This window comes from Lethenteron reissneri, chromosome 64 (assembly GCF_015708825.2).
Source record: "Lethenteron reissneri isolate LAM-NWPU_2019-01 chromosome 64, ASM1570882v1, whole genome shotgun sequence".
In the NCBI taxonomy this organism is placed as follows: Eukaryota; Metazoa; Chordata; class Hyperoartia; order Petromyzontiformes; family Petromyzontidae; genus Lethenteron; species Lethenteron reissneri.
In genome coordinates, this window is record NC_083842.1 from 6,484,474 (window position 1) to 6,512,138 (window position 27,665).

The following is a 27,665-nucleotide window of genomic DNA, read 5'->3' on the forward strand; positions in this document are numbered from 1 at the left end:
GATGCCATGACCATGAAGAGCTGTCGCAGCGAGCGACATGGAGTGGCGCGTCCCCGGGGATCGATGCTCGGCAGCCGAGGCCCCTTCAGTCAGCATCTTGCATCCCACACTGCATGGCACTCGCTCGTGTCCTCATACTCTCATGGCATCACAGTGACGCCTGTATTCATCATTGCGGTTATATACAAATATATACCCATGTAGGTCAAATCCCAAATACAGGTACATTGCGATTGGGTTGCATGACAGCTATGAGTGTTCGGGTAGAAACCATGACCTCACAACACTTGAGAACCCAGTTTTATAATGGGTGACTGAAACCCAGTTTGGATCCCAGGTTCTCAGTGCTCTTGGCTCAGCGTCTCTGAAACAGAATTCACCTCTGAGGCACTGAGCCCCACCACCATAACTTTTCATGGCGATGCCAAAGCCAAGAAAGCGAGCTTTGCCTCTCACGGAGTTTCTTTCTGTAAGAGTGGGGCTCTAAGGCTACGGTCCGGCATACGAGTGGATTCTAACGCAGCTTGAATGATTCTAACACTCTGTCGGTGGACATACCACTCATGTGCCAGTAATAAATATACTTGGGCATTGTGTTTTTGTCAGACGACTATGACGTGGAGGCGGTCGTACAGGCGACACAAGAGTTTGAGAAGAAAACCTGCGTCCGGTTCCAACCCCACGCTGGTGAAACGGACTTCATTCACATCCAGGACTTGGGCGGGTGAGGGATTCACATCGAGCATCGACATCCAGCATTCACTCTCAGTATTTACGCCCACCAATCGCATCCAGCATCCACTCCTAGCATTCACTACCAGCAATCACTTCCAGCAATCAGACCTAGCATCCACATCCAGCAACCACATCCAACATTCACTCTCAGTATGCATGCCCAGCTTTCATGCCCAGAATTCACACTGAGCATTCACACCCAGTATCCACTCGCAGAATTCACATCCAGAATTACCACCCTACAGTGTGGAGGGGGGGGGGGGGGTCTCAAAACAGGTATTACACCTGCAAAGTAAATGCCCTAGACCTTTGGGGATTTTCGTCAAGTGTAATATTGGTGTAACGCATCCGAGAAGACATCGACCAAGAAGATGCAGCGATAGATAATATGTGCAGGTGGATTGTTGCATCGCAAGATCGTGAGAGGTGTCGGTGGCTTGGGGAGGCCTTCATCTATTCCTCGGCTCATTACTGGCTTGTCTGCTGAGACTCTGATGGGAAGTAATGAAGATCAGAATCTGTGTAATAAAGGACTCCTTCACACGATGTCGCTCTCCGTTGGTCCTTTATTTATGTTTTTCTCCTCCGCACCCGCTGGCTTCCTCCTCGGACCAGCGTCGTCTCTCACGCGCCCCGCGCACTCTGCAGCCACCCCGCTGCTCCATGTGCCCCCGCACACTCTGCAGCCACTCTGCCCGTGCACTCCGCACGCTCCGCTAGCCACTCCGCTAGCCCCGTGCAACCCGCACGGCTCCGCTAGCCACTCTGCTAGCCCCGTGCACCCCGCACGGCTCCGCTAGCCACTCTGCTAGCCCCGTGCACCCCGCACGGCCCCGCTAGCCACTCTGCTAGCCCTGTGCGCCCCGCACACTCCGCTCTCTCTCCGCACACCGCTAGCTGGCGGTGTGCCAGCCCTATCAGCCACGTGGCTGATGGCACGGCGGCCACCCAACGTGGTCTCGCCTGTTCACTCCATCGACTGGCCCTGATCTCTTCTGGGGTCCCTCCTATAACCTCTCTACGTGACCCTGACTCCTCCCTCTCGGATCGTCACATCCGGCCTTCCCATTTACGCTCGCATTACATCTGTATTCATACTGGAGGAATCTGATGAACTATGAAGCTCTGTTTCACAGCTGTTGGTTAGGAGCGGGTCAGCAAGTTGCATAAATAAGAAATACTAGAGAGGATACAAGAGTAAAATAGAGAAAAGTCAAGCAATTCAATAAAAAAGGGTGTACATACAAGTTGCACAAGTATATATATTTTGCAGATTTCTCAAGATGAAATGGATGCTTGGGAAATGCAACAAAACAACAATAACAGAAATCAAAGACCAAACCAAGACAATAACGTCTTTCGATTACATATCAATCCTAAAATGTCAAAATGGGTAATTTTCCCCCATGCTCTCAGCAAGAGCTGGTCACTGCCAGGGAAGCAGGGAGGGGAGCAGCCACTGTCCCTGGAGCCCGGCAAGGTGACCAAGGGCATCGTGCTGCACGAGTTGATGCACGCACTCGGCTTCCAGCACGAGCACTGCCGTAGCGACCGCGACGACCACGTCTGGGTGGTGCCAGAGAACGTCAAGAAAGGTGAGAGACATCAGCAGCAGTATCACCCTCAGCAGCCACAGTCTGTCTAGTGAAGGTATTTTATGGAGAGAGATGTATAGTTAACAAAAAAAAATACATATATAGTCGTACCCCGATTTATGCCTCCCCTTTTTACATAGTTTCGCAAATATGTTGCCGCTTATTTTAATACTGCTACCTGATTTGCGTCCCCTCAACCCACACTTCCTTCGCTGACAGCATCCGTCCTTTCTCGTATCCATCGCCTCAGCCTTTGCATCCACCTACCCTGTACATGAACGACTTAAAGAAATGTACCGTACTGGAAAATTGCTTTGATTTGCGTCGTTTAGATATTCGTCTCACCTTTTAGGAACGCATCCCCAATGTAAAGGGGTGTATGTATGTATGTTGAATTTCTTTCATACCGTATGTAGCCAACTGTGCTAATTGTAGGTGCGGGGACACAGTACGGTATTACTTTACTTGATTGGAAACGTCATTAACATCACCTTCCTTTGGCTCATTACAGTTTTAACTTAACTGAGAAATTGTCCAACCATTCATTACAGTACAGTCATACTGGTACTTTGAAAAAAACGAAAGGATAATAAATGGCTGGACAATTATCAGTAAAGCTAAAACTGTAATGAGCCAGAGGAAGGTGATGTAAATAAAATGTCCAATCGCACCTCAACACACACATTGGCGCTACTTGGTCGATCATCAAGTGTAATAACAGAGTGGCAGCCATTAAATGGCATGCATTCCAGAGGATGAAAGATCAGTTTGTGTGGAGGTGATGGCTAATGAACCAATAATGTAATGCATCTCATTGTTCTCTAATATGGTCAAATAAAGAACAGACAGATATAAGCAATTCATAATCAACGTTTTTGGGTTTAGATCGCGTTATTTATAAATGTGTCGTAACCCTCCACCACCCGACACGGCCAATCAGTAAAAAGTGTCACGTTGACAAAAGACAATTAGTTCACTGCTTTAGCCCACCGGTGTGTTGAAGCGTGAAACCACAACATTTACAATAAACAGATATAAGCAACATGAGGGTTCTGAGATGGTTGAATGAGATGGTATCAGTCCTTTGAACTACCGGGCCACCTCGTAAACTTATGAAATAAATAAGTAGTGGCACCTGCTTCTCACTCTTGAGACAATTTTTTTTACAATTTAAGCAAAATTAACTTAAACTACACAAAGCACAGGTTCCTGCGGGTCAGTGGACTGGTTTCGAGGCTGCGTATGCATCTGCGAACGTGAAAAATGCAGCACGGTTCCATGCATTGTCACCCAGTGTGCATGGAATGAGGGAATCTGAGCAAAATATGCTTATATGTGGTGTACGTGGCATCTGCAACAGTGATGATGCGATATCACAGGTGTTCTTTGTTTTTCATAGAATGGAAAGAGCAGATTGTGGACATCAATTCAAACGAACAGGATTTGGTAGCGCCCTACGACTGCAGCTCCATCATGCACTACAGCATGTACGTATGTGTGTGTGTTCGCGTGCTATGCTATGATCATGCCGAGCCGAGTTTGATTCCTGCTCATGGCCAACACCAGTGACGATTATCTGAACCGGTCTTGTGCTTCCCCTAGGTCGACTGGTATGGTGTACAAACATTGCTACTAGGGAGACAAAGGTGGCCGGGTGTGGTACTGGCCACCCACCCCGCCTTGTGTGTTGTGCCAGCCTTTATAGGTGCTCACTTACAGCCCTCGGCCCAACAATCTGTCAAGGTTATATTGGGGTTATTTGTGTTTGTGTGTAACGTTACTTATGCACAAAAGCATGTACATGTGTGTGTGCATAACTTTACTCATGCACTATAGAATATACCTGTGTGTGTATGTAAGATTACTCATGCACTACAACATGTATGTGTGTTTTTAACATTACTCATGCACCACAGCATGTACGTGTGGTGTAACATTAATTATACACCACAATGTATGTGTGCGTAACATTACTCATTCACTACAGCGTGTACGCATGTGGTCTTCTAGGTTGGCAGGTTCCGTGGATGAGCGCAACCCAACGATCATCCCCAGGGACGTTCTGTGCATGTTGCACATGGGACAGAGCAACTCGCTGAGTCCCTGCGACGTGGTCAAGGTGCAGAAGCTGTACGGCTACGAGGCGGAGGTGCACGCCGCTCCCGCAGGTTGGGCCGCGTGGTTTACGTCGTTGGCCTCTGTGTTGGGTTTTAACATACTCTGATAATATATGCATTGTCCTTGAAACTGATTGGTCCACACCAGAGACAGCTTTCTTTTGAGCCTCGTCTCAAACGTTGTTAGACCAGAGGACGCCTCTGCTACTGTCAAAGGAGGTCCCATGAAGTAAGCTGATTGTTGTAAAGCTCTGTTACTAGAACCAAACCAATCGTGCATCTATGACTTTAACTCAGCTCAAGCACCCCATAAATCTCATGACTTCCCCTTTCCCCTCTCCTCTCGCCCTTCTACTCCAATGCTCTTGCACTATGTCCATCCCACAGGCCTCTGCTATACCTCTGTAGACATCCTGTAACTTTACCGTTGCAGACTCCGCTCTCTTCTGGATGGTAGCAAGGCTGGCCGCGGTTCCTTCATGGGATTTAGTTTTTGACGCACGCATCGTGGATCCCACCGTCAGCACATTTCCCAGCTCCCACTCTTTCTGCCCAGCTCCCACCCTCCCCAGGCAACTCCACCTGGTCACCTCTCTCTCTCTCTGTGCTTTAAACTAAACTACTTGTATTTTACCAGGCAAGGCCCACTGTGCTATGTAGCTCTTTTTCAGAAGCAACTTGGCTACAAATGGTAGCTCGACGAAGTGGCATATGTAGAAATTTACAGCAGCCAATACTCTAAACGCATGTTGATTCACACTACCACGGGGAGAGAGACATGCAGACGCCAATATACAGCAGGTTTCAGAGTCGGGATCAAACCCACGACCTCTTGCATACCAGGCGAGGTAGTAAATATCTCACCAACTGGCGCTTTCAAATTTCTCCTCAAAGTTTTCCCTTTAAACCATGTTTTCGGACCTCTTTCATTTGTTATTTTCTCTTTTATCTCCTTTGCCTGGTCCGTGCCATTCTCTCCCGTTTCCTCATTTGTATTTCCACGCTGTGAGACACTTGTTGTATGTTATGGGTGCATTAAGATTGTGAGTTATTGTTGTATATGAGGAATTCTGGCTATGTGAACTTCAGACGTTGCTCCGTGGCCGTGCATGGTGCCGTGGAGTTGCTGGGTGCCCCCCATGTGTGCCTCACCTGGCCCTGTCTCTGTGTCGGCAGCGGTGGCCAGGAGGAGCAGAACCTCGGCTGATGAGGACGCGCCGCTGCACAGCAACGTCGGCGTTTGGAAGGCAAAGGGTAAAACAGAAGCTGACTTTGTTTTAGCGAATGACTTATTATAATCCATTACTTTATCATAATCGTTCAGCATACTTAACAAACACAATTATAAAACTGCATGGCTCACAATAGGTTCTGGGGCGCCGTGGTCAGATATTAACTACCTCGTCTGGTATACAGGAAGTTGTGGGTTCGATCCCGACTCTAACACCTCTATATTTGGGGTTTGCATGTTCTCCCTGTGGTCACGTTGATTTTCTCCGGGTCCTCCAGTTTTTCTCTCTACATTTAGAATCAACATGCGTTTAGATTATTTAGATTATTTTGCTGCTATCAATTTACACATGATAAGCCACTTCGTTGAGCTATCATTTGTGGCAGGTCACTTCTGAAAAAGAGCTATATAGCTCAGCTTACCTGGTATATAAAAATAGTTTAATATATATTAATGATGAAATCAAGGAGCCATCCTGTTCTCAACCAGCGATACTTAACATTATTCACTCCTATACCTATCCCACCTCGTTCGTGGGATGATTCAACCAGATTTGCAAGTGGCAGGCGTGCGGGTTTTAGGCTGCATCACCACTGATCGGAAGATATGTGTGCATGCTTCACCACACTGGTTAGTGCACACTGGTGAACTCACCTGACATGGGGAAATACAGGCCCATTAGCCTCTGGTGACACTTATACAAATTGATCTAAAAAATAATTGAAAACGGAACATGGAAAATAGAGAAGGACAGCCAACCAATGTGAGCAAGCAGCATTTAGGAACATGTTATGTGGATACTGGTAGAGAAGTCTACCAATCACATTTTGGAAAGAAACGAATGAATATCAAAGAGCATTGTATATAACCACTGTAAACCATGGAAGATATTCGACTCAGTGAAAATGTATGCAGTCAGCCACCCTCTCACAAACCAAGGCCTAAATAATGCAAATATTTAAAAGTAATATTACATTAAATGAAAAAAAGTGTTGCTGGCTGGCTGGTTGCCTTAATTCCTGGCTGGCTGGTACGCCAGCAGGCAAGTGTGCGTACACGATGGTGACATGATCTAATTTATTTAGACAAATACTGTAATGTCCTAAGTAAATAGCGAGACGACCACCGGCTGGGTATTAATCAACCTGTGCAAATCGAATGCTGAACACCGCACCATTCTTAGAACAAATGAACCTTATGGCGGGACCCTGGGGTCCCATAAGCCCCCGGCTCTCACATAAACTGCGTTGCGATGTCATTTTATGTTTGTTGAAGGCGAACAATACGGCAATCTATTCCTCTCGACGAGCTCTACACGATGCGCTAATCAAAATTCAAAAGTTTTGTTTATGACTACGGCAATTTTGGCAACGACGGGTGCTTGGTGAAGAACAAGAGGATTGATTTCTGGTGGGTCGCGGCGTTTATGTGCGTGGTGGATGGAGTCGCCAAAAATAAATAAATTAATTACGATTTTGACTTCCGTTTATTCGGGACCCCGGGGTCCCGCCATAAAGTTAAAATATTAATCAGTTAGCAAACATTGTTTCTGCTCCAGTTTTTTTTGCTTCAATTACATTTTTGGTGGCATTTTTATTATTTTTCGTATCCAGTTGCAAGAGGGTTTTCCGTATCAAATTACATTTGAGAAGGGGAGTTAGACAAGGAGACGCAGTAATGCATTGTTTACCATATAGCAATTATTTAAATTTCCACATTACACTGTAAACTATCTTAAGGCATTCACACTGATCTTTTTTAAAGCTAATCATCACATTTCCTAGAAACTTGATTTGCATGCAAGATTTTCAAAATGGCTCTGACCATAATCACAGTGGCCAAAGATGTCGAATAATAAGCGTGGCTACCGATGAACACTCTCAACCACTGCACTATTTTTTTGCACGCACTATATAAAAAATTGTGACTGCTGTAATGCAGTTTATGGGTGTGGTTTCATGAGCCAGTGGGTGCTGCCACTGTAATTTTGTTGTTTACAAATTCATCGTTTTGCATTTCCGTGCGTTTTCTCCATGAAGACGAAAGAGGAAGTTGACGAGGAAGCCAGAAGAAAGGTAACGGCCGGTGGGGATCCCATGGTCACAGGGTGCAGGTTGCCTCGATCAATGGCGGAGCCAGGATTTTCAGGTAGAGGGGGAAACCCCTCCAGAAATTAAAATGATAGGAGTTGTTAGTAAGTAAGGACTTTCGTAACTGCAGGGATCCATACTCTTGGTTCTTTCGGTAAAGTCACGTAGGTATAAAATAAAATAAATTAAAAAACAATTGCTGTGGTTGTCCCAACTGATGACGGATGCTTGTGTTGCGCCCGAAACGTCGTGATTTAATTGATTTTATTTAGACCTACGTGAGTTTACCGAAGAACCAAAGAGTAAGTAAGGACTTGTCCCTTTATTTTTATTCGACGCGTGTGCGGCGATGGTGCAGCCATCGATCGAGGGTCGAATTTGAACCGTGTGTGATTGGCATCGCGCTCGCTGAAGGTGAATGCCTTCAGGGAAGTTGTGTACTGTATACGCAACTGCGCACAATTCTGTGAGTCACTTATAGCTGCTTTGCCGTTACTTATTGCCAATTATGAACTCGGACTATTGTCCTATCATCTCATAGAGTTCCTGGCACATAATAATATGCTACCACAGTGGCAGTGGGGGTCGCAAAATGCCGATTTATTTCTAATAAACCCCAATGATCCGATCGAAATTAGGGATTTCAATCGGATCATTGGGTGGGCACGAGCCACCCCCCCCCCCCCCCCCACTGGCTCTGCCACTGGTCTCGATGGTCTTGCTGACCACTCGATGAGATTCCCACGCCATGGCAGAGTGCCTAGAAAAAATGCGCGGTACTCTCAGTTGAGCACTCATATGTTATTTCTCAATTTTGATAAACTCTATTGTCTCCACTTAAAGCTTTCGTGACTGCAGGAATTCATATTCTTTGGGTCTTTCTATCTACGTGGCTTTACCGAAAGACCCAAAGAATATCAATTGTCTCCTTTTTATAATAAATGCACATTGCTGTGCTTCAGCACTATCTTTGAAATACATGTTTTATATTTCTGTAAAATGAAATGTAAATACTCCCCTGTATGCTGGTTTAAAGTCGGGACAAATATTACGTGGGCACAGGTAAATCTTCGTGAAATGAACAAACCCTCATCTCGGTTGTGGGATGAAGCTCTCTAAGAAAATAGTTTTTTTGACCATAGTGCGGGAAGCTCCATGAGGTCATAAACACTTAATATGTCATAACTCATCACATTCACAAATGTTAAACATATATAGTTGTTGATTTGGAGCTTTCGTGACTGCAGGAATCCATACTCTCTGGTTCTTTCGGTAAAGTCACCTAGATAGAAAAAATACAAAACTAAATAAAACACGACGTTTCGGTCGCAACACAAGTGTCTGTCTTCAGGTGTGAAAAAATGATCTGCTGTTGGGGCTTTATATACGCACGGGAGGAGAGAAGGAAGGGGGGGGAGGAGTTTGGCTGTGGGAGTTCACAGGAGAGAAGGGGGAGGGTTTGCGGCGTGCATGGACGGGTGGGGCTAGAGAAATTAGCAAGTAAATGGACTTGTAGTACAAGTCGTAATCGGACAACGACAACTGGGTGGGTGAGAGAGGACGACGACTACCGGGTGGGTGAGTGAGGACGACAATCGGGTGGGTGAGTGAGGATGAAAACCGGGTGGGTGAGTGAGGATGACGACAACCGGGTGGGAGAGTGAGGACAACGACGACAACTGGGTGGGTGAGTGAGGACGAAGACAACCGGGTGGGTGAGTGAAAATCATAGCAGTGTTGCAGCCGAAACGTCGTGTTTTCCCGTGCCTATATAAAGCCACAACAGCAGATCATTTTTTCACACCTGAAGATGGACGCTTGCGTTGCGACCAAAACGTTGTGTTTTCTTTAATGTATTATTATTTTCTATCTACGTGGCTTTACCGAAAGAACCAGAGAGTATATATATATTTGTCTTTGATATGGTGGTAGAGCTACACAATTTTACAGTAAAGGCCAATCTTTTATGGGCTTCATCCCACTACCTAATCATAAAAAAGTCGCAACAACAATTCTTGTCTCGCGCTGTCAGGGCTCGAGTGGAAGGAGAAAACGGATCCCCTTAGGAACCTCATTAAAGAGCTGATGGAGATCCGCTGGTGAGGAGCTTCTCTCTCTTGGGCTGTTTGTACCCCCCCCTCTCCCCACACGTGGCTTCTCTTCTGGCCAAGGCTTTTCCTGGAGTCGGTATCTACTGCTCAAGTCAGCATTGGGCAGCAGTCGTCTCTAAGCTCTCCAGTGGGAATGTGTCCACAGGATAACCCCTCTTGATATACAGGGGAGCTCAAAAAGCAGGTCACATAGGGCTTTCTGTTTATTTTAACAAATCACGGAGGGTTATTGAATTTTTTTTTAAATGTTCAAAATGACTTCCAGTAATATTAATGTATTCATTAATTATTATTTTTAATGAATTTAGGGATTTTTTTACAATTACAGCAGCATAACTAGAAACGAATTGAATTTGTTAATCTTTAGTCAATTAATTTTACGCATTTGTAAATGTCACCTGAAATAGATATGAAAAATATAATTGATTAAATATTAACTTAGAGACTAATCAATTAAAATGCTTTAATGCCATTGTTAAAATAAATTGAACAACCATACGTGTCATTACTTTGGGCCACCCTGTACTGACAAAGAAGTTGAATCATTTCTGATGGGATGATGGTCTGAGTCAAACTTACAACCTAACATTTGTAAAATGCACCATCAGAAGATTCTGCTACTTGGCTGGATTATCAAGCTTGTTTTCATATGTAACAGATATTAACTTTACACTTTTGCATGCTTAGTGAACCAAACGAGCATGTTAGTCTTGTTTCACTTTGTTAAATGTTGTTCGCATTACACTCATCTGTAAAACGTAAGCGTTGTTGCTCTTTGTTAATGCCAAAATATACTTTTAACAAGGAAGAAATGTCATGTATATGCACAGATTTTGTAATGCTTTCCAACATGAATATATATTTTGTATGAATGCGTATGACCTGTTATGGGTCAGAAACATGGATGGAAACAGAGAAAATGGAAAAAGAAATTCAAAAGCACATCAATAAACTTGGAGAGTTGCACAAATGGCATTACATTGAGAGACAGAAAGAGGAACATATGGCACAACAAATGCATAGTAAATGCATCATATTGACTGTTAAGAAAAATAAGTCAGCTTGCACAGGATGCACCGCTGGAAAGGATGATGGCCTCTGGGAATGCGCCCTTGAGGATGACCATCACAGAGATGGAGCAATTAAATAAGCAGGTATACAGATGCTGGATGGATTGTTACATCACAGGCAAATAAGAAATGGCGACATCTTGTGGAAGCCTTCATCCAGCAGTAAAACTATCGTGGTTGATGATGAACAACGTTAGCCTCCTAGTCGCATGATGGGATGATGTCATGCGACATATACCATGACATCACATGCAGGTAGAAATGAGCATACTCATTTGCATGCTCATATGAGTTTGGAGACACTTTGGCATAACATAGCTGCTTGCTTCCAGGAATGAATAGCTTGTTTGTAATGTAGCCAATGCATTATGTATGTGAATGCAATAGATTATGTTGGGCTTATTGTAATACCAGCGTGCGTCTATTTGACAGGTATGACAGCTCCTCACTGCCATGCCTGCAGAGTCTGCTGAACATGCTGTCTGCAGAATGTGTTGAGGACAGAGAAATATTGCTTAATGTTTTCAAGCAAGAGGGCGGTCCAAGTAGGTTTTGTATTCTGACACGTTTTTCATTAAACGATTAAAGGTAAAATATTTAATCAACTCAGTACATAAACATCATATCACGTCAAGTTTATATATATGTTTTAACCATGTGAAAACCCAAGAGACCAGGATAGTCTCATTTACAACATAGACCTAGGCCACCAACGTGACATTGCAAAACAAATCATATAAAGTACAGCAATGAAAAAATAGAAATCAGAGCAAAAACAACCGTGGCACATGAGAAATCCAAAATATGATGCAAACATAAATAAATGTTAAATAATACATTCCCTGTAATGGAAGGTGGCTCTTGTAGATTATTTTTAGACTGAACAGAGCACAATTACGAATTATTTAATGGACAGATTACACAGATAGAGGGAGATGACTAATAAGTAAACAGACGAGGATATATATGAGTTAAATGGCCAATGTTAGTCTATGGGCAATGTAAGTTTGCAATGTAAGTCCCTTGAAAAATGTTAGTATATGGTGACTATTATACTAAATTGTAAACAGACAAAGATATACGAGACAAATTCCATTGGAATTTAAGTCATCATAAATGTCTCGGTTCCTATATGCTGTAAAACAAGAGGATGGATGGGAAAAAGAGTGAATGATTAATGTGGAAATTCAAGTTCGGGAAACTTATAGAGGATTTAAATCGAGTATCAGCCACCCGTTTTCACGTGCATTGAATTTCCCTCATCTCTTCCACTAATCACCACACAAAACTACCATGGCAGAATACAACTTTTGGATTCCAGTTAATTCATTAAGGTGTCTTAATCAAGCGTTTTTTTAATGAGCAGGGTACAGAAAGTCTCCTCTCTTTTCATTAAGAATTATTGTGTGGTGCTGGATTAAAGTGACCCGTTGTTAATTAGGTCCCCCACTCCAAAAGCAAACATGCACAGACATAGCACAGACTCATGCATCACCAATTCCTACCATTATGTTGATAATGAATTATATAGTTAGACACCTAGGAACTAGCCACACCGCATTCAAATTCAACATTTGTTCAAATAATACAGCTTGTGCGATGCCATAATCTTACATGGGTCTCTTGTAACTTATTTTCTAGCGCTCTTACAGAAGATGATTGAGTCTTGCAGGCTTGACAAGTCACGAGTGCAGATAATAACGTTGAGGAATAAGATTACTCTGCTTCTGTCAGAACATGAACTCTTTGGAGGTAAGATCTCTATTCTTAGCCTTGACTTTAGTTAATCTGTATAAAGAATTGCCAGAAAGCCTAAAAATATGCGGATTATTCGCCATTACCGTTATTCCCCCATGGATTCTACTCTGTGTTGCACAATCTTCATTTGTGTCATGCATTTGGTGAGATCTCTGCATTGTATGTTTGCATCAAAACACATCTAACCGTCATATTTTTTCAGTTTTGTACCACCTGCTATGTCGTTGCTGTCCTATGTTAATTTTCACAAATAAGTATGAAATTGGTCCTTGTTTACAATGCGTACACGGCTGATCAGAACTCACATGTCCCCACTGCTATAGTGTTCAAGTTAGAGTTTTCTTTCAAACAGATTATTGGACAATGCAGTGTTGGCCAACCGATGCCATATAGACTTTGTAGGCTGGCGCTCATGGCTTTACCATTTACACGTTATTGTTTCAGGTTTCAAATTCTTTTATAATTTGCATGTATGTACAGTAACTAGTTTCCAATGTACAGTCTGTTCTCCTATAACGCGGTAGTTGCGTTCCTGAAGAACACAAGCATTGTGGAAAACCGAGTTATAATACATGATATCTAATTTATGGTAAAGCCCAGTCCACGATAACACATGAGATGCATATACAGGCTGAACAAAGACAGGCACGTGGGTAGCATCTAGAAGCATCCAGCAGTATCCCACCTTGTGTGATGCTACGCCGAGGCAGTCGTACAACTGCTTATTTCTACTCGTGCGACGGAATTCTGTTAACTCAATCGCATTATATCCAGTTCGCATTATACAAAATGTGTTCCCAAATACATTCATCACGTTATATCCAATTCGCGCTATGAAAACACCTGGCGTTATTGGACAACAGACTGTATTTTGTAATGCGGCCATTAGCTGCAATTGATTTAGAAAAATAATTGTACTTGCCTTTCGTCACACTTTATCTTCTTTTGGTGTAATAGTTGGAAAACAGTTCGAGAAGACTGGAGACATTGCAGGAGATCCCTCAGACGAAATCAAGCTGTGGCCCGAGCAGAGTGGCAAGGTGTACATCCCCTACAGCATCTCCATCGCCTTCAGTGAGCGCAGCGTGCACTGCCTGGCCGCACGTTTCATTCCACACAATGGGCTTCACGACCAATATTATTATTATTGGTTTATTTTGGGTTAGATCGTATAAGTGTTGTTGAATTGGAGCTGTAAACTCTCAACCGTCCGACTAAGCCAAACAAATGAAGTGGTAATGTGCTACTATAGCCCACGTGACAACTTGGTTATGTTGAAAAGCAAGCTAAATTGTACCTTTTGTTACACGATGTTTCGCTAGAAATTACCCTCAGCGTCATCAGGTTTCAACAAGATCTCAACTTTCGAGTGAAACTTCGTATAAAATTGTCAAGTTTTTGCTTTGCGTTGTTCGACTGAAACACTGTTAATGTACTTTTGTGTAACATTTTCAGACCACGCATCATACTTGCCTATGCTATATTTATTCATTTATACCGTCACAAACTTCACATTATCCTTACCCTTGTGACACTCCTCTATATAACCACGCCCAATATATCCATTGTGGTTCCACCCAACCTGAATTGCATCGTTCCTCACCATTTCCCTGTTCAACATTATCTTGAGAAATGTGCGTTTAGATGCTTTCTCCTTCCACTTGGTAAGGTTCGTATCGGTCTCTTCATTCATAATGTTTTGCTACGGCATGAAGGGAGTAAAACTACTAGTAAGTAGCATCAATGTGAGAGTAGCATTTTCCTTTCAGATGCCAGTGACAAAGAAGCCATTCAGCAGGCCTGTGATGAGCTGACGGAGAAAACGTGCGTCAGACTTATACCCAAAGACCCCCAGGAGGACTACTTTTACTTCAGAGCGCTGGGCAGGTGTGTCTCCTAGTTTTCTGATCTGCTACAAATAAAAATAACATTCTCTGTCACGAAATGTACTCACTGTTCGAAGTTATTTTATATTCATAGAGCGCCTTCACTCAAGGCGTTCAATGTAAATAAACCGTGACAAAATATAATAATTCATATGGTAGGGGCGGGCAAAATTTTAGAAAAGAGTGACCGCGAGGGTACTTAGGGGTCACGGAAGGGTAGGGGATTAGTCTTAGGGGATTTTTTGTTGAAATTGTAAAGGTACGAAATTTTGTAAATGTGCAGATGTCTCCGTTACAAATTAGTGGAGCAAATCGCCCGACATAGTATTTTCATCCAGTTAATAAAATTGAGAACATGGCCCGAAATGTTCTAATCTACAATGAGATTTTATCATAATCTAACTAAATCTTGACTTAAAGCTTTCGTGACTGCAGGAATTCATATTATTTCGATCTTTCGGTAAAGCCACGTATACACTACTATTAGATCTTGTCAACAAACTTTGAGACAAGAAGACTCATTTGATCGAGTCCTCACTTTTCTGAAGAGATGCCACGACACTAAGGTAATACCGATCGCCTTTATAATCACATCTGCTCCTGTCACTTATCCTAATGCTAAACGGATCTTGTTCAGGGCCAGCCTAGCCCTGATCTCAGAGAGAATAAGACTGCTCCGATTTGAACTAGACAATTTAGACAAGACCGTCTTGCAATCACACTTAACATTGACAGAAAAAAATTCTACATCTGATTGGGACCATGTAGATAACATGACAGCCTCTTCAGCCGCCTCAATGTCAGTTAAATGCAAAGATAACCTCATTTCCCAGTTCAACCTCCTCTCCAAGAAGAAGCCAGATCCAGACAAAAAGTTAGATGGTGACAAGATTGTTATCAATCAGAGCAACAGCCCAATTTCCGACAGCCTAAAATCTGTTCTGGCTAAAGGGTTCAATTTCGCAGTCACCCCTAAACACATCCCAGTTCATGATATCATTGCCCAGGTCGACGTAGCCCTTAACGGGTTGGGACACGTTCCTGCAGACGTAGCAAGATCATAAATCGCTGCAATCCTAAAAAATGCTGAGACACCTATTAGCAACATCAACAAGGATGAGCGCCTTTAACTCTCTCAACTAAAAAAAGAGAGATGATATAGTCATCCTCTCAGCCGACAAGGGCAATGCCACTGTCATTGTGGACAAAACCACATACAATAACAAAAATCAGGACCTACTTAATAATGGCAGCTATACCAAATTAGTAGAGATCCTACCAACCGCCTGGTAACGAAAACCAACATCATCATCACTGATTCGACGTCTTTAATCGAACCAACCACACGGCTTTCCTTGAAACCCTCTGCTGCTAGACCACCCAGATTTTATGGATTACCAAAAATCCATAAAGAAGGTACACCACTCCATCCTACTGTCTCCACCATTGACTTACCCACCTACAAACTGGCACGATTTCTGTCTGAGAACTTGCAGACACAAAATCCAGGTACGGTTCAACACAGTACATAAAATTCGTAATTGTATCCCATCTCGATTTAAAGCTTTCGTGACTGCAGGGATTCATCTTCTTGGTTCTTTCGGTAAAGTCACGTAGAAGGAAGTAATAAAATAATAAAAATAAAACATAATAAAATAATTCTCACGACGTTACGGCCACAACGCAAGCAGCCGTCCTCAGGTGAAAACCAGGTCTGTCGAGGCGACAGTGTCTGAATGAAACAGCACCATGCTTGGAGCATATATTTAAGCTGGGTTGGAAGGGGGGGAAAGGGCGCCTTGACAAAAAAAATTGCATATCAAGAGGAATTTAGCATATTTATGGGAAATGCAGGTATGTGATTAGTACTACTTATGCCCGTGCATTATGCAGGATTAGCAGCATCTTCCAACCCAGCTTAAATATATGCTCCAAGCATGGTGCTGTTTCATTCAGACGCTGTCGCCTCGACAGACCTGGTTTTCACCTGAGGACGGCTGCTTGCGTTGTGGCCGAAACGTCGTGAGAATTATTTTATTATGCTTTATTTTTATTATTTTATTACTTCCCTTCTACGTGATTTTACCAAAAGAACCAAGAAGATGTTTCCCATCTGTGATGTATATGATCCCTGACATGCAATATCCCGGTGTCTACAAACTAAGCAGTGTCTGTGGCAGCAGTTACATTGGGGAAACTAAGTGACATGTCTCAGACCGGGTTTGTGAACATAAGGCAGATCTGAAACACGGTAGGACCAATACCTCAGCTGTGGCTGACTATTATTTTAACGCGGTGGGCACACATGAAATTGATTTTGCCAAGACAAAGGTACTCTGCAAACCCACTGGCTATCAGCAAAGATTCGTTCATGAAGCCATCCAGATATTTTAACACAGACACAATTTCAACCGAGAAGATGGGTACAAACTGAAGAATAATCACTGGATGGACGTTATTAACCAGTTTAGGTCATAACTGGCTGTGATGTTCCTATCCTACTTACCTATGTTAGCAGTTATTTTCGAAAATCTGAGTTACATTCACTAACAGAGCCAACCTTTAGGTGTGTTAGTAAATGGCGGCTTGCCACTACATCGTCCGGGTCCTCGCCGAGCTTACATTTACAAGAATATTTATCTCTCCTACTCGCTCCTCAAATTTTTTCTCTCCTACTCGCTCCTATATTGGCATTAGCTGCCCCTCCCATCTCTAAACCTTTATAAACAGCCTGTCTCAGCCGATTTCCCCCTCTTTTTCACCTGCAGACGATTGCTTGTGTTGCAAGAGAAACGTCGTGATTTTGATTTTATTATTTTTTCTGTCTAAGAATCTAACTATACAACTACAACTTAATGTTATACAGTGCCATTCACACAATGCCTCAATGCTTTACATTAAATAATCCGACCGTTAGCAAGCCTTGAACAAGTAAAACTGGATAAAACCCTAACATTAAACTGTATAAAACTTGTAAGAAATAAAACCTGATTTAAAAAAACCTTAACAAATAAAAACAAATAAAACTCTAAACGAATAAAACTGTAAAACGAAGCCCTTAAATATAACTAAACAATAAATACAATGTTAAAGGGATGTAACTAATGCCTTAATTTTCACCCAAATGTTTGAAATAATCCTCTGTGAGTTGTTAAGAACAGTTAAATTTGTAGTGCCACTTGTGATGATAATTTGCATCTCTTGGATGAAATAAAATAGCACAAATGAGAAACAAATGCAGACAATGTAACCACAACATTCAATTAGACATTTTACTATCATACAGTAACTGTCTCGGCCTCGCTGTGCGCTGCGTTGCACCACTATCCGAGTAGTTAACCTCACATTCAATAAACCTTCAGAGCCAGGGTGAACATCCGACTCCAATGTATTTCATGAATAGAACGAGGTAAAACTGATGGAAAAACACAGCACAAAATACAGCATCTGTTAATGCTTGCAATATCGATACAATGAATGAACACTGCAGCATAATAACATTGTCTTAGATAACATGAAACTCCACAATAGGTCCTGGATGGACCAGGCACCTACATTAGCACTGAATAGCTATACAAAAGAATAAGCTACTGTGTTCAATAAGGTCACTTCGTGTAATCACCATACTGCAGCCTAAATGTACAGCGCTGCACATAACACTGAACTGTGGATGAGATACTTCTTCATCCTTGCTGTCAAGATTGCATTAAAGTTACATGGGTACAAGTCTGGCTCGACTTATCCAATTACAAGTAACATTCCCAATAATGCAAGTGGCAGGCTTCGTTGTTAACTAGACCTCATATTTATCATAACAATTTAACAGCATTATAAAGGTATTTTTAGCATTATAACGGCAATCCTAATATTATAACAGCATTCCCAGTAATATAAGAACATAAACAAACTTACAGACAATGCTTCTTAAAGTCCCACAATGAACATATGCACCTGTCTTCACTGAGACGATATTTGTGCCTCCATGTTGTACTCTGTATAATGGCTGACACCCTGCCTCATGGCTTAGAGAATCATAAATCGTAACTTCCTGGTCACGTGACCAAAGTCAACACCATATCAGGAAATTCCTGTATACGCAGGATCAAGAATACCTGTATTTCATTGGGGCTTTATGATTGTTGTTGGACCTCCAGCAACAAAAGTAACACATCGGAAGGCAGCACGTTTGTTTTGCTGCCTCTGTGAAGAGAGGAGAACCCTGGCAGCAGCATTAGTTGTATGACAAAAACACACACGTGCTGTCCAGGAGTCTTCAGTGCTGCAGCTTTGTCTACTCAATCTAGGCTGCATGAAGTCAAGTGAAGGCCGCTACTGCGTGCTCACTTTAGGCTCAGATGACATGGTGGAGATCTTTTACAGGCCACAGAGATGGCTCTCTGTGCAAAATGACAACGTCTTTGGTTAAATTTACAGATCATGTCACATGTTTCACAAGAGTAGGCCTTCGTGAGTCTGTATCAGCCCTCAGCTGAAATTTAACAAGGAAGGGGAATCATGGAATCCGTAATGGTTCGAACATGCTTTTGAGTTATTTTTTTTATGAATAGATACTACCTGCTATTATATGGCTCACAAACATGGGCATGTGTGACATGATCGCATTGGCCAAAAAGGTTTTTCTATTTATCGCTGGATTTAATCGCCAAGTTTTGGGAAAGCCTTTGATCAATTTTCTCGGTTTTCTCCAATAACATTTACCTTTCATTTGATGATCTCCCTCAAACCCCTTGCCCTGCTTCAGACAGACAGACAGATGGACAGTTATAATGCATTCATGATTTTAAACTTAGTTGGAAAGTGTACAAAATAACACGTATCTAAAACACACACATAAAACTGTCCCCACATTGTTATTGCATTTGAAAATTAGCTCTCACTTTGTTAAAATCTATTACGTTAAATTATCCTTGTCACTGGTGCAAAAGTGCAGTGCACTAGACATTTGGCCTCTGTAAAACGTGTCCGGTGTTTTGAGGTGCCGGTGAGGGATGTTGCTGTGAAACACGCGGTTTCCCATCAGGGACTCCTCCTCACTGCTGGGTGCCAGGGCAGGAAAAGCATCTCGGTCCATCGCCCTGGAGCTCAGCGAGGTTGAGAAGGGCGCGGTGCTTCATGAGCTCATGCACGTGTTCGGGTTCCATCGTGACCAGCAGAGTGAGTAACTTTACAAGCGGGACACATGCCCTTATGATGACGACATAGTTAAAATTAAAAATAATTATGCACAATATTTTACGGACATGAAAGTCTGCGACTGCTGCGCGGATTCAAGATCAGTGTCGCTCAAAAGCCAAGGCGAAAGAGGCTGGGCCTTCAAGTGTCCCTTAAAAGTCGGTGTGGATTGAACACTGCGATTGTGCAGTGGAATGGCTTTCCAGACGGCAGGGGCTGCCATGGAGAAACAATGACCGGCAGTGATGGTCCTGGTCCATGGTGTTGAGAGGAGGTTGTGAGTCGTGCTGCGGAGAGTTCTACCATGAGCTGTAGTGCAGGGTGACAGGGGTGAATTAACAGTGGTTTAACTCAATAGTCCAGCAAGTAGCGTGCCTTGCGCGATGGTGTAACTCAATTTGAAACAGTGTTTTACATATGTCTTATATTTAATTTCATAATATGTTTCAAAAAGTGAGTGCAAACAATCAATAAAAACTTGAAACGTTATTCTTCATGTTGGATCACTATTGATAATGTGAACAGCGTTCAGGTCTACGGTTCCAAGAGGAAGTGCTGGCAAACAATGATCGTTGCTTCTGAACCCGGAGCTGACACTGATGGATGGAACAAGGCCTGTGTGTCATGCCAGGCATTGCCATCAGTGGGGAGCGATAGTATAGCGGTTTGCACCCGCTGCGCGATGAACCCAATGACCTGAGTTTGATTTCTGCTCACGGCCAATACCAGTGAAGTCAACGAAGTGGCTTATTATGTGTACATTTATAGCAACCAAATATGCAGGGGAACCTAACTGTGGCAGACGGGTCACTTCCTCCGCAAGCTCTTGGGGGTCTGTGTTGCTATGGGAGAGGACAAGCAAACCATTGTATCTCACTGGCAGGAGATTATCATGATCCCGAGCCCAGAATTACCATGGGATTCTTGGAATTACATTTTTAAAAAGGAACGCACTCATCAATGATAATGTTGTCATTCCCTCGCACATTCTATTAGCATGGTTTGCTACGTATGGTGTGAAAGAATTTCAACATGCATACATACACAGAAGCAGCATCATCGTGCATGATACCGAATTGTTTAGGCTTCACTTTATGTGATACTGAGCATGCTTTTTGGTTGTCTAGATGGAAGCCATGACTGGGTCAAGCACCGAGATGGTAAAGTCTACATTCTCTACGATGTCTGCTCTGGTTTTGGTGAGTGCATCACACACAGCCGGCAGCCGTAGCTTCATATTTACGCTTTAGGGCTCTTTATAAAATAGAGATTATTATTATACTGGTAGGAACGAAGTGGACCAGCCTACAATAGATTATTTCGTCTGTCCGTCCGTCCCTCCGTCCGACTGTCCGTCCGTCCATGTAGCAACATCGCCCCCTACTGCAAACACTTGGCATGACCCTACAAAAACCTTTAGACTCAGTGACGCTTTCCTGGCTAAACAAGTGTAACATTCCCTTATAATTCCCTCAGATAGCTTTTAATTAAAACATTTAAATTAATGAGGCTTTCCTGGCTAAACACGTGTAACATTCCCTTATAATTACCTGAGATAGCTTTTAATTAAAACTTTTAAATTAAATAAAAAAAACTCACAGCGCCCTAAAGCCTACAGCTAGGCCTAAAGCCTAGAACTAGGCCTAAAGCCTAGAACTAGGCCTCACAGTCTCCCTTCGTATCATACCCCCGCGTGTGTGAAAGGGAGTTAATGTTTAACAATGTTACATTCCCTCATGTTTTAAAATAGAAACATTTACATTTAAAGCTTTTACATTAATAATTAACACATTTACATTATACATTAATAATTAAAACATTTAAATTAAAAATTAACTCACAGCGACCTAAAGCCTACAGCTAGGCCTAAAGCCTACAACTAGGCCTCAAAGTCTCCCTTCGTATCGTCCGATTAGGTGTAGCAACATCGCCCCCTACTGCAAACACTTGGCAGGACCCTACAAAAACCTTTAGACTCAGTGGGGCTTTCCTGGCTAAACAAGTGTAATAATACATTATGTTTATATTCTTTGGTTATTCGTTCCTACCAGCCCACCCCGCAGGGTCCTGTTTATTGCTTTAGCGAGAGCCCCAATCTGGAGCTACTTCAGCTGGGACTGCTGACTCTACACAGGCCCTCGGCACATCACTCACTCATGGTTTGCCACATGGAGCCCTCTCGGTTTATTTTTAGCGCACGAATAATGCCACTTTTTTAAAGGAAATAGATGAAGCACCCAATTGAATGTGTTCTTCAGCCATTTCTAAGATTTCATGGTTTTCATTGAAATTCATGATTTCCATGACCACCGTGACCTCTGTGACAAAATTTTAATCACCATAGTCCTTATCAACCAACTTATCGCCATCATCCATCATCATTCATCATCATTCATCATCCATACTCATGATAACGTAGGTTCTAAGAGTTGCACGTGTATACATGTACTTACTTAATACATATCATCCATCTTATCCATCTCCATCCTCACCAACATCTCATCATCTCAATCGAGCCCGCACCTCGTCCCCCGCTCCACATCGCCACCAGAAGGGAAGGAAATGTTGTCCCCTAGTTCCCCGAATCAAACGCCCGGGATACGCTTTGTAACACAAGGATTACAAGGATTAGTGTCATTCTAACTTGGGGATACTATAATCATATGATTGTAGTTAATTATATTATGAATACGTATATTTAGATCATATGAGGATAATTTGATTCTCATGAGGATCATTTTTGAATGAGGAAAATATTATTATAATATAAGCACAGTGTGATTCTAATGTGAGGACATGCTTCTCTCTTTTAGACACCAATGACAAGGAGAACATCCAGCATGCAGTCAATGAGTTTGCAGAGAAAACCTGTGTTCGGCTCATCCGGAAAGACAACCAGGAGGACTACATCAACTTCCAGGCGCTGGACGGGTGAGCAGCAGTGAGCGGCGTGGAGAGAGAGAATGGGGTGTTAGAGAGAGAGCAGAGTGTAGAAAGTGAGTGGGGCATAGATGGTGAGCGGTGCGTCAAGGGTACATAGAGCTGATAGAGAGTGGGGTATAGAGAGAGAGTGGGACGTAAAGGGTGAGTGTGGCGTAGAGAGAAATTGAGGTGTAGAGTGAGCGTTGTGTGGACAGAGAGAAGAGAGATTTATCGATTCAGATCTCTGCAGGGCAGGGCAACCCTTCGTGTTAGAAACCCACTGAAGGGGATATCACAGAACTACCTCTGAGATCCCCTAAAGTGACCAATGATCCAGAGTGGAAGGCAGCACTTTTTCACCTGCTCTGCATAGGAGACTTATGTTTGCTCTATGACAGTGAACCAAATGTTTTAAATCTCAGAGCTAGAAATTAGCCAAATTAAGTACAAAATTGCATTTAATGTAGTGAGATTGTTTTGTGTGAATTCATTGTTCACCAAACTGAGACCATCAATTCATTACACTTGAGAATGTAGTTTAATCACAGGCAGCTGCCTCGAATCAAACCCAGGATCTAAGCAGTGCCCCTCAGCTTTTTGAGGTTTCACTTGCAAGCAAAATGAACTCTTGCCTGGCTCGAAAAGGGCTGATTTACTGCATTTGAATGTATTATTTGTTCGTGGCATTTTTGTCTTCTGTTGAGAGGAACACACATTGGTAATGGCAAATTCAAGCTTAGAAAGCCAAGTAATAGTATTTCTTGTGGAGTGGATCTTACTGAGACCCTTACAGCATGCAGACGTAGAAATTTAACCCCTTCTCTGAACCAAGATTATCACACAATACAGTCTTTTTTTTACTTTGAAGGTCATCTTTCGTATGACATTTAAAAGCAACTGAGATATAATTTTAACTGTATGTTCAGTTTGGTATTCCATTTGATGGCATCGATAGTTGCTTAACATATAGCGTGTGTGCATCCTGTGTAATTGTCTAATGGGCAGTGCTCGGTTATGTGATGAACAGAATGCACATTGATAATTTGGCGACTCATTCATATTCCATTTATGAACAAAATAGCTGCACTAGTGTGCGTTTTTCAAACACAGCCAATTGCCTTCTACGCAGGCTTACGCCAGGTACTTCCTGCGTGGGGTGTTCAGGTAGTGACTTGCAAGCCATTCAGCTTTCATGCCACTCGCCACCAATAGCTAACATTCTTTTTGACTATCAGCAGTGGCTCCGCATAATGCAAGGTAATCATGACGTGAAGGTCATGGGGGTGATCGTGAAATTCCATGGGAATTTTCGCCACCAGGAGCTGGTCCTTCCTGGGCAAGAAAGGAGGGGCCCAGTCTTTGTCCCTGGAGCCCAGGAAGGTGACCAAGGGCATCGTTCTGCACGAGCTCATGCACACGCTCGGCTTCCACCACGAGCACTGTCGCAGTGACCGTGACCAGCACATAAAGGTCCACGAGGACAACGTCAAGGAAGGTGAGTGGTGCCACTAGAGTGAGTAAAGCATCCATGGGTAGGCATGCTATTCATTACTAGAAACGGCTTGTATTGCACAAAGAGCACATTAATTCGATGTCCAGTGTGTAGTTTACTTTAACGAGGAAGTGTCAACACAGCAGGTGCAAGAAACTGCCACGCAATCTTCCCATTGCTCGTGTTGCTTCCTCCAGTGCAGTTTTAGTAACGAACGTACAGATGGGCACGCGAACGATCGTTTTTGTTTCTACGACGGTCCGCAATGACTGTGTCGCGACCCGTGGTGGTGCGTGTGCTGCCACGTATGGGGAGCAGTGGTGTAACGGTTAGCGCGTTGCACTATGAATCCGGCGACCCGAATTGAATTCTCGCTCACGGCCAACACTAGTGACGATTATCTGAACCGGTCCTGGGCCTCCCCTAGGTTGACTCAGCCTCAAATGAGTACCTGGTGTGGTGTTTAAACATCGCCACTAGGGAGATAAAGGCAGCCGAGCGTGGTGCTGGCCACCCACCTTCCTCGTGTGCTGTGAGAGCCTCCATAGGTGCTCACTAACAGCACTTGCCCCAACATTCTGTTAAGGCTATACGGGAGATCTTTGTCTTTTGTCACATGCGGCCGGGCAGCACCGCACTCACGGCGCTCACTCCACACGCCGATGCAAGGGTTCACGTGCTGCTCACGGGTTGGCTCGTTAAAACAAGTACCACTTTATGGGATGTCCACAGTGGTCATCCTATAGAAGCACTGGTCTCCACCATAGGTTTGTGGAATACCACCACACTCCCAGAGCCACCAGTGGAGATAAGTTCCACTCTACACGCATTTGAGCTGGAGAAACTTCAGCTGGAGTTTGTTTTAATCCAATTATGTTATTCACCGGAAAGGTGGTCTACCTGTAGAGTGAGTGTACTCCACTCAGAAGGTTATGAGTTCAAATGCCGGTGATGGGGTTGATTCAGCCCATTATTTCTCTCAGGTAAATGCAATGAGTACCACCTTGTGGAGAAGTCAACAGTGGTCGTCTTATAAATGGACCTGCCCCCACCATAGCAATGTGGAATTTTCAACACTGCCTCGAGGCTCTACATGGAAGATGAGTACTGCCTTCATGCTCATTTGAGCAGGAAATTATTTTGAGTTTCTCATCCTTGCTCCCATATAAATAAACAGTGCTGGGCTAAAACAGTCACAGCACAGCCTCGTATAAATACTGGAATTATCACTATTAATCCAATATACAGCTCTTGCTAGAGTTTATAATGTCACATTACACAATATAGCACTGATGCTAACCCTCAGTACGTACCGCTGGGTAAAACATTGCACTGGAGGGCTGATATTGGAACCACATTTTCCATGCAACTGGTGCTGTTTGTGCATTGAAGTTACTTGAATAAGAAGAACATCACTGTTACACTTTATAACGATCCCTTTTCAAGATAAATAAGGGGTATTTTAACGCCATGCCTTCTCACAAATAATTGTGCAAAATATTACGTTAAATTTAACATCATAAACAAATACACATCGAGTCGGGAAGAGCAATGGTGTAGGTTACCCAAGTTAGTATTCCCGGCCATAGTTAACACCAGTGTACGACGTTACTGACGAACGTATTGTTTTTTTTTTGGGGGGCACCCTCTTTCACCATACTGCAATCCCCCAGCGTGAAGTACGGTCAAACAACCTCCACGACTGACATGACGTCGTGGGGAAGCCTTTATCCTGCTGTGGATTGACTTAGGGCCTTTTATTATTTTATTTAAGCACTGAGCAATATTACCGTCCATTTACTCCAACAGCTCACAGCACTCGAAAGAAGTCAAGCCACTTGTTGCACACGTTCCACCTACCCAAACGCTACCCCAACAATCTAACTGTGTGCGCTCTTGGTAGAACCGGTAGCAATTTCCACACCTCCGATTCGCACGGTTGGCTATGTACGGTGCGAAAGAAGTTCAACCTACATACATACAACATGATGAAAGGTGTGTTTTGTAGATGCAAGCATAAAACCAATGTTGTCGGTTAATAAGAGCCACGTGTGCCTGCTACCTGCAGATGAGCTTGGGCAGTTCAAACGGCTGGAATGCAGTGGCTGTAGAGAATATCTGCCCTACGACTACCTCTCGATCATGCACTACGGCAGGTGGATCTCACACAGGCTGTGGCCTTCACTAGCATGAATGCAGTAAAACTTCTCAAAACCGGATTAATTTGGGGAAGGGAGCCTTTCTGGTTATAGAGGGATGTCTGGAATACTGCAAATACAGTAAAATTCAGACTAACTGAACCCCAGCTAGATGAACCCAGGCTAGCAGTTCGGGGTGTGTGAGGGTCTGATGGGCGAGGAGGGTGGACACCACCCCAATAAACTTTCATCTCATATACTTAAATAACAAAAAACAAGCATGAAAAGCAGGAATCAAGAATACCATGACATAACAATTTTACGTAAAGCCTATTTCTCCCAGAAGGCACATGAACACTCCCACCTGCTGTGCTACGAGACCACACAGAAGGGCAGTAACACAACTTCCTTGGAATTTCAATCCTTTGGGCGTCCAGAAGTTTACCAGGAAGTCTGATGGCGTTCTCCCCTGTGAATAGGGGAAGCCATCTTGAAATCCTCCAACACGGCCTGATGATGCTCGTAATAGTCACCACCTCATCCACATCTTTTTCAGCCTCTCCTTGGCCTGGCTATCTGGATTTACATTTAGCTGGACCAACGCTCTTGATTTTTTGTGTTCCACATTTCTGCTTATTACTGTTTACATCTCTTTGGTGCAGCCTCAACAAACGTCAAGGATTGGTACATAACAACACCACGCAATACAGTCATCGCAACACGTAATTCTGTAAACGCAAAACAGTAGTTTTTTCATTTATATTTTTCCATAGTGTTGTAAATTAGACTAAATGTATGAAGAAATGTATTTTAATTATTTTTAAGTGTTGTCCATGCTAGGTATGTATTAGGGGGGGGGGTGTGTCGTTAGCAATGAATTACGCTGTATTCACAACTGGCCAGAGTTTTTGGTTACCCGGACCAGGGCTCACTCTTCATAGTGCGGCTCACCGAGAGATTTTACTGTAATTCCATAATTGAGAAAATACAACATTTTTATTACATTCTTCGGAAATTAATTTATACTTAATAACAAATAACTAAATATTTTAAATATTTGATGTTTATCATTTAATAGCAAACAAAAATACAGTCATACCCCCCACTTACACCCTCCCGTTTTCCGAAACTTTCTTCTAATTTAATAATTTCAATAAAAATTCTGGTTTTCAGGAATGCATCCTGGGTGTAAATCGGAGTATGTCTGTACGAAAGTGTACAGTTTATTCCGAGTTACCATCGCCTGTGAAGCTTAAGGTGGATAGTTAAGACTCAGTGCCGCTCCTATAAACAACACTTTAGACATGAAACTCTCTCGTGCAGGGAG

General features: G+C 43.1%; 2 protein-coding genes across 3 annotated transcripts in view; both read left to right on the forward strand.

The window, feature by feature from the left end:
• The first annotated feature begins 6 nt into the window (after positions 1–6).
• LOC133358994 (astacin-like metalloprotease toxin 5) lies at positions 7–6,259 on the forward strand. Its single transcript, XM_061577372.1, has 7 exons — positions 7–88; positions 607–724; positions 2,152–2,330; positions 3,730–3,817; positions 4,341–4,498; positions 5,624–5,694; positions 6,230–6,259. The coding sequence occupies exons 1-7, from the start codon at positions 7–9 to the stop codon at positions 6,257–6,259; spliced, it is 726 nt and encodes a 241-aa protein (XP_061433356.1).
• A 3,545-nt stretch (positions 6,260–9,804) lies between these two features.
• LOC133359150 (hatching enzyme 1.2-like) overlaps positions 9,805–27,665 on the forward strand; it is a 28,739-nt gene continuing 10,878 nt past the window's right edge. Inside the window, exons 1-10 of one of the 2 annotated variants that reach the window (XM_061577550.1) lie at positions 9,805–9,867; positions 11,382–11,494; positions 12,591–12,701; positions 13,665–13,781; positions 14,477–14,594; positions 19,635–19,768; positions 20,914–20,985; positions 22,600–22,717; positions 24,028–24,203; positions 26,269–26,356. In XM_061577550.1, the coding sequence (XP_061433534.1) occupies positions 9,854–9,867; positions 11,382–11,494; positions 12,591–12,701; positions 13,665–13,781; positions 14,477–14,594; positions 19,635–19,768; positions 20,914–20,985; positions 22,600–22,717; positions 24,028–24,203; positions 26,269–26,356 (1,061 nt within the window). In that variant the 5' untranslated portion in view covers positions 9,805–9,853. The remainder of the gene's footprint in view (positions 9,868–11,381; positions 11,495–12,590; positions 12,702–13,664; positions 13,782–14,476; positions 14,595–19,634; positions 19,769–20,913; positions 20,986–22,599; positions 22,718–24,027; positions 24,204–26,268; positions 26,357–27,665) is intronic. The other variant, XM_061577551.1, reaches the window with a different exon arrangement.